Below are 7,554 nucleotides of genomic sequence, written 5' to 3'. Positions count from 1 at the left end.
GACGGGTCGAGCGGAGACCCCGTGAAGTGGTCTCGCTTCTGCTTTGCCCCCAGGAGACGGTCGTACCACTGCAAACTCGTCAGAGCATTTCAGTGCGTGAAGGCCTCGGGCCACTCGATGCTCGCGCTAAATTCGGAGTGGCCCTTGAGCTGCTATTACAGGCTGGCCGCCGCTTACACGACGGACCGGCCGCTCGAGATGGCCGCGGCGTGCATCCCGCAGCTCAGGGAAGCAGCGGACATGGTCAGCAGGGAGCAGTTCGGGCAGCTGCGAAGCCAGAGCCCCGAACGACGGATGCTGCTGTACGCCGTGTTGAGCTGTCACATAAACTGGATAGACTACAACCACAAACAGATACTGCTGGCACCCGTGGGGCTTCCGGGCCGGGACCGGGCTCGGGCCGCGGAGGGAGACCTGAGGTGCGTCAGGTGTCTGAAGAACCAGACGTTCCGATCGTCCGAAGTGAAAGGCAACCCCAGGAACATCGACGTGGCGTTCGATTTCGAACAAATGAAATTCGTCTCGTCCTGCTGCGCGGCCCCGGTGGCGAACGTGCCGCTCAGCACGTCGACCGTGAACACGTGCACCTTCACCGACCTGAAGCAGATGTACACCGTGTGCCCCGCTTGCAAACAGACCATTTTCTCCGAAGTACTAGTGGACTTGGAAACGCTCCACACGCGCTGCGTGTTTTGCGCATCAAACCGAATCGGCACCTGAGATCCCCTCGAGTCCTCCTGTCCCTCCCTCCTTGACCCTCCAGATGGACCGGGAACCGGGGACCGAGGCGTCAGTGTTTCGAAGCGTCTGCGAGCTGCCCGACCCGACGTTTCGGGACATAATGGACAGACACTACGGGAGCGAGGCCCGCTTCGCCTCTTCTCAAAGACCTCGCGGAGGGCCCGCTCTGAAGACGGGCAAGTACGACAACCTGTCCGCGTACCTGGACACCGTGTATGTGCTGGGAAGGAGGGAGCGCGTGATCGAGGAGATAGTCCGAGCTCACAAGAGCTTGGCGGTCGTCGAAGAGGACCCAGCACCGAACGAAGGCAAGATCCCGGAGGAGGCGTCCTCGGCAGGAGCGCCCGTTGCTCTCGTCGATCCTCTGCACGATTCGCAGTACTTGGACGGCGTGGCGAGCAACACCACTCTCAGCTTCTACGCGGAAATCGGAGGGGAGCGTTGGGACGAGGACCGCCCGGGAGGGTGTGAGGCATGAGAGCCTGGGCTCGGGACTCCCGATCTCAGGGGGAGAAAGACGTCAGGCTGACGCCCTGCGATATCACGACGCCGCGTTGGTTTCATTGTGTTTCTGTGTGCTGCTTGTGTAATTTTTGGTTGGTTTTGGAACACGCTTTTGATGGTTCGAGTCAAATAAAAGACACAACATTACAGTCTGTGTGTAGTTCACTTCAGTATAGTTCAGTGCGTTTCGAGTATGCTCCAGGGGCTCTCATAAACTCAGCCATTCAAAGTGGCAGGTTTCCTCGCACAGAGTGAGGTCACCACGCCGCGTTAGGCCCCTTTTTAGGTAAAATACGTGCCACTTAGTACGCTGACCTTCCCGGACCCGAAACCGTACACCGTCTGCCCCGCTTGCAAATAGACCATTCACTAGTGGACCTAGACACGCTCTACACACGCTGCGTGTTCTGTTCATGGAAACGAATCGGCATCTGAGATGTCTTCGCAACCTCCTCTCCGAACCCTCCGGATAGAGCGAGCCAAAGAACTCGGCGTCGTAGACCACTGATCTACAGAAGAATGGCTCCCACACAAAGAACAGCCTGAATTTCGGGGGTCGTGCGAGACAGCCGAGTCCGAGGAGAGGAACGTGAGCTCGGCACTCCGCAGAGGAGAGGAACGTGAGCTCGGCACTCCGCATACGAGGGAGGATTTCAGGGGGGGGGGGGGAGAAGGACATCGGGAGGCCACCCTGCTATAACGGTGTGGCGGTGCCATTATGTTCGTGTGTGCTGCTCGTGTAACTTTTTTTTTTTTCCTTTGGCACATGTTTTTGATGGTATGAGACAAATAAATGAACAAAAAAAAAAAAAAGGTTGGTGTGGTGTTTAAATTGAACTTAAGCTCTCAAGTTGATCCGGGTTTAGACGGCATGTGCGCGACGGGGCCTTCCGAGCCTCAACTGGTTGTGGAGCTGGAGGGGTCCGATGCTCCGGTCCTTCTGGAGTACACGTGGGTGCAGCTTTACGAAATAGAGAAAAGGTTGCCTTCGAGCGTGACGCTCACCGGCCCGAAACTAGGAGGTCCCGTCTTCATCCCAGTCGGGCCCGGCGCTCTGCGAGGCGCGCGCTGCATGGTCCTGAGGGTGGTGTACTCGCAGGGGAGTGAGAGTTATGGTCTGGTGACGGACAGGCATTTCAGAGCCGCGAAGCGACATGCCAAGGGCTACCCGGTGAAAAGGATCTCCGTTTTGGCCAGCGCACCCCTGGCCTGGGTTGAGCTGCGCCACTCCGAGCACTACGACACAGCAGAACCTGGAGCGAGTCTGGCCTGCGGACATGGAACGGATAAGGCTGAGAAGCTAGTGTCCTCGATATATACCAGCTTGAACCGCTTCTCCTACTACACGGTCGCGGCGTCTCGCGACGGGGACCTGTCTGAAAGGGAGAGAGTTGCGCGAGAGGTCACGGTCGCGACGCTGGCCACGCTGGGAGCCCCGCTCGCGTTTAAAATCTTGCACGAACAAAGTCGGCTGACCGTGGCCCGCGCTGCGCTTCGTACTGACGGCAGAGCGTCAGACTCGAGCTGGCTCCCCGACCCCACGCAAGCCGTCTGGGGCACCAGTGTGCTGTGGCGACGAGAGGGTGACGCAGACCCCGGAGCCCTGTCCCGCTGGGTGGTCAACAGTCCCCTGAGGCCTCCTTCACCACCGAGCTCCGGCGTGTGGCTGCTAGCGCATCTCACTCGCTCGGGGATCGAGGTGGTCGAGCCCGAAGGCCCAGACGTCATTTCAGCGGACCGCCAGGTCCGCGCGCCGTACTGGGCCGTGGTGTTGACCGCACTGTGCTGCGGAGCGCTTTCGCGTTGGTCTCGCGAACTGGACCTGCTCTCGCGAGAGCTGCGGAGCGCTGGGATTTCCTGGGGGCGAATCTGCCAACGGTGCGGTTTCACGAACGGCGTCTGCCCCTCGGCCTGCGAGCCAGCGGCCCTAAGGATTCTGGCTGTGTCTCAGATCGACGGCCTGCTCTTGGGAAAAATCTGCACGACCCTGTGCGCAACGGTGCCGGCGCAAGGCGGGAGGCTCTGCCTGAATCACCGTAGGACATTTGGAGTCAGTGCGGAAGAGCTGAGGGAAGGCGGGAGGCACGGCGGCGGGCTGGAAGGCAGCAAGGGGGATGAGCCGAGAAGCGAAGCCAAAGAGCTTCACCGTCACGCGGAGGCCGAGGAGGAGCCGGACGCTGGCTGGTGGATCTGGCAGAAACGGGCTCGACTCGAACTCAGGGAGAAGGTGCTCGGACGCTCAGTTGGAGACGATCCCTCCTACCTCAGGTTGTGGAGCAGCTACTACTCGAACGGGAGGGCCGACGAGCTCCGAGCGCAGCTCGGGGGGCCTTCTCTCTCGTCAGACTATTGGAAAGGACAGTCTTGCGGAGTTCTTGGGTATCATATCGGGACTTGTCCGTTCGGGCTCTACTGCGACCTGCTCGACATCGAGGACCGATCCCGCCGTCTCAGCAGACCGCCCGTCGACGAGGAACAGCTATTTGGAGGAAGCCCTTGACGAAGCCCATGCGTTCCATAGGCAATTCGACGCCCTGGCCAAATGGTTCCACAAGAATCTGGCCTACGCCGAGGGCCAAGAGGCGGTGCTGGGATTCGAGCTGACATCCGAACTCTGCGTCAGCTACGACGCGGCGCTTCACAGGTTGACGGGAGCCGTGCAGGAGATGTTCCGCGACCGGACATTCGTGAGGGAACCTGGGGGACTGGCACTCGCGGACGAAACCCTGGGAGTCGTGTCCGAGATACTCGCCGGGGGAAATGAAGCGGAGGCCGAACGTGGGCAGCGGGCCCTGATGCGTGCCCTGGAATCACTTGAGTCCGCGTCCCCGGGCTGTGGTACATTTCACTGGCCTCAAGCTGAGCCACAGGGCCGCCTCAGTCCCTCACACGTTCGCGCCTGTTGGAAAAGTGTGGTAAGTGTTGGCTGGGTCCTGCATGACAAAGTCCAGAGTTTAGCGGAGCGTCTCCAAATCGCGTCAAGAGAGGCTCGCGACCAGAAAACATACGAGTCCCGCTTGGCTGAGCTGAGCGATCAACTGGGGCAGGTTAGCCTGAAGTACACCACGGACAAATCCGCCCATCAGCAGATGAAAATAGACCTCGTAAAAGAGCACATGGAGATGGAAGCCAAAGTTAGAAAAGCAAACTTGGACTTGGCTGAGCTGCGGCAAGAGTTAAGTTTCGCTGAAAATGTCATAGCCTCGTCGAAGAAGGACTTAAGCGAGAAGGGGCGAGTCCTGGAGAAGCTGCAGAACGAAGTGAAGGAAATGAAAGCCGAAAAGGAGACAGCCTTGATGCTCTCGAAGAAATCGGATGCCGAAATGAAGCGAAATGAGGCCGAGAAGAAGTCCCTGTCAAAGCGCGTAATTGAGCTGGAGGCCCATCTGAAGCAGAGCCGAGAGCTGGCCGCAGAACACTTAGATCGAAGCAAGGTGGAGGAGGAGCGCGCATCAAAGCTCATCGCCAAGCTGCAGGACCGAGAGAAGCAAGCGGAGGCCGAAAACGAGTCCCGGTCGAAACGCGTCAACGAGCTGGAGGCCGAACTGAAGCGGAGTCGAGAGCTGGCCGCCGAGAACGCAGCCGCGACAGACGAAAGTCAGAGCCAGACCAAGGCCCTCCTGACACGTCTGAAACGGGCCGATGAGACGATAGCCGGACAAAAGTGCCTCACGGAAAAGCTCACGTACGAAACGGAGATTCTGAAAGGTATCGTGGCCGTTGTGTGCCAACTGATAGGCGTGGAGAAAAGCGCAGTGGAGACGGAGCTGATCGAAAGAATCCGGTGTGCCGCGCTGTGCTCTGCGAAGAGAGTGTCACGGCTGCTCCGGCACGACTGCGTCAGAAGGCTAAAAGGACTCGACCGCAGCGAAGATGAAGCGATGGGATCCCCCGGAGGCTCGCTGTTCCAGGACTATGAAAATTACATAAGGACAACCGTGTCATCTCTGTGTACGGAGCAAACTCCGATGGAGCACACAGAAGCGTCCTGCAGCGACACCTGGAGAAGGGTGGCCAAGCGAAAGCTGAACCTGGGCTCCCGGCAGGTCAGCCCCACAAGCGAATTGACGGAGGTGGACGAAGGCTCGAAAACCGGCAATGACTGTGGAGGGTCCGTGATGGTTGAAGAAGCCAGAGGATGTCAGGCTCTGTGAGAGCTGCTGGGGTGGGGAAACGTCCATCTGTCGGTAGCCGTCCTTGTTCAGAGCGGCTCGGGGCTCTGATGTGGGCTGAGCGGGGAGCAGCTGATGGGAATTGTGAATAAATCCACAACTTCCGCCGTGGAGGCATGGGCGCCCCTTATAGAAATGGTGGCAAAGGTTCATTTTGAGCTGCAGGCTCCGCAGGTCTCCGTAGCCATGGGCGTACCGACATTTCCCTCCGTACTTGCAGACGCCGTTCTTCGCGAAGAACCAGCACAATTTAGTCTTGTAATTGGCGGAAATGTTCAGACAGTCAGGTTTCTGCTGCGGCATGCCGCCGTCTCTGTAGCAGCCCGATTTGCTCATTTTGTTGGTAAGGGCAGACGTGGGGGATCCGTGATGGTTGATGAAGCGAGAGGATGTCCGGCTCTGTGAGAGCTGTTGGGTGTTCAGAGCGGCTCGGGGCTCTGATGGGGCCAGAGCGGGGAGCAGCTTATTGGAATTGTAGATAAATCCAACCATTTTGTTGGTAAGGGCTGTGATGTCGATGTTGGATATGAAGGAAAGAAAAAAAAAAGAATAAAAAATCCCCAACTAAATCCTTTCTACGTAGGAGCTGTGTCATAGAACACAGAGAACACAGCCGCTAAAATTTCCTAGTTCCAAAGCTGCAGACGAGAGATGGGGCCAGCTTTTCACCTCGCCAGGTCAGCGTCCAGACAGCCCGACCTTTTCTATTCACTCTGTCTGACCGCAATTGACTCTGTCCGACCGGCGCTCAGGGAGTCCGACAGTCATTCACTCTGTCCGACCGACCCTTAGGGAGTCCGACCACACATCACTGAGTCAGATGGCATCTTACGCTACCAGACCGAGATGTAGGGGAGGGACTGAGAAATGCTGGCTCCGACCTCAGCTCTCTCACACCGATTTCCACTCTGAGAATCCGTCCTCCGCCATGAGAGGCCGACCGAGGCAGGCAGACTCTGACGCCATGCTCTGCGTTCCTCTCCCCTGAATCACCCTGTTACGTGATCTCTCCTGCCTGTGAGCGAGGGGCGTGCTGGGTTTACGCGAGCTGACCGGTCGCGGCCTCTCTTTCGGGCTTGTGGTTGGGATTTGGCCAGGGACTTTTTTTTTTTTTTGGGCAGGGGGGATTAGAATCTGCACAGCGAGTGTTTTCTTCTGCAAGTATAAAAGGCAAGAGTGGAGAGCTGACAGAGGCAACCTCTTCAGGCGTGAGTTGTGTTTGCGCACTGCAGTAAGAAAACTGTTCTTTGTGGGTTTTTTTTTTCTCTTGAAGACACAATGACTACCACTTCGATGCTGCATCTGACCCTGTTCGTGTTGTTGACATCAGTGGACTCTTGTGTTTTACATCACAGCAACGAGCCTTCTTGCTCGGACGGCGTTCGTCGGCCTGAGATTCTCATGCCTGACCTGGTTCCAATGGAGCCCGTGATGACTTTCGGAAAACTCCACAACACGACAGACTGTATGTATGTATGTGTGCATTTTAGCTACCCGCCTATCGCAAAGCGCTTCTCTCCCAACCAGTGTTCGCTGTCTTCTGTTTGCAGTGCTCAGCAAGTTGAAGGAAACCGTGAGAAAGGCTCAGGAGGAACTGGATAGATGGCCTAGTCAGAGAAATGGAGCCAAACCTCTAGCCCTGTCTCTCGTCGCAGCGGTTGCCACTGTTGTTTTCGCCGCGCTCTGAGACGAAGAGCGGAAGCTGAGTTGAGCCCGAAGCCCTCAAAAGACCCGAGGGCCCTCGCGCAGTTACGAAACAAACTACGCCAAGTGGTGTTCCACGTTGAGTGCTACATCCCTTTTCATCTCCATCGCTACAAACGTGTAAGCGTGCTCCCAGAGCGGGCCAGTGGTGCTGAATGATACATCTGCTATTATGGTCAAACGTATTCAAAATAATAAACAAAATTTACACCTGTACGATACATAGAGTCTGTGGTCATTGGCTCATTTTTTTTTTATTGAAAATTGATAAACTCAGACATTGCAAAGCCTCTTGAACTGTGTATTTTTACATGACACTCGTGACGCATTGTTGCAAGACCTCAGCCTTTTCTCCGTCTGTCATGTGGGACAAACGCTTCCATTCCTCATCGTCCAACAGCTGGCGAGCCGTAAGCCTCTTGTCGTGCCTGAG

At 57.0% G+C, this 7,554-nt stretch overlaps 1 protein-coding gene across 2 annotated transcripts; it reads left to right on the top strand.

Moving 5' to 3' along the window:
* The first annotated feature begins 3,215 nt into the window (after positions 1 to 3,215).
* LOC144988627 (uncharacterized) lies at positions 3,216 to 7,342 on the top strand. Of its 2 annotated transcripts, none has more exons than XM_078939191.1 (2): positions 3,216 to 6,882; positions 6,968 to 7,342. In XM_078939191.1, the coding sequence occupies exon 1, from the start codon at positions 3,360 to 3,362 to the stop codon at positions 5,397 to 5,399; it is 2,040 nt and encodes a 679-aa protein (XP_078795317.1). In that variant the 5' UTR covers positions 3,216 to 3,359; the 3' UTR covers positions 5,400 to 6,882; positions 6,968 to 7,342. The 2 variants fall into 2 exon arrangements, with proteins under 2 accessions (XP_078795317.1, XP_078795316.1); XM_078939190.1 differs by having other exon boundaries at positions 3,216 to 6,886.
* Positions 7,343 to 7,554: the final 212 nt, after the last annotated feature.

Source organism: Oryzias latipes, chromosome 21 (assembly GCF_053564925.1).
Source record: "Oryzias latipes strain Hd-rR chromosome 21, Olatipes_Hd-rR_3.1".
NCBI lineage: Eukaryota > Metazoa > Chordata > Actinopteri > Beloniformes > Adrianichthyidae > Oryzias > Oryzias latipes.
The sequence above is the reverse complement of the archived record's forward strand: the minus strand, read 5'-3'. Positions and strand labels throughout refer to the sequence as shown.

Bases quoted from the DNA above. Each gene is read 5' to 3' on its own strand.
- LOC144988627 (XM_078939191.1), top strand. From the start codon at position 3,360: ATGAGCCGAGAAGCGAAGCCAAAGAGCTTCACCGTCACGCGGAGGCCG.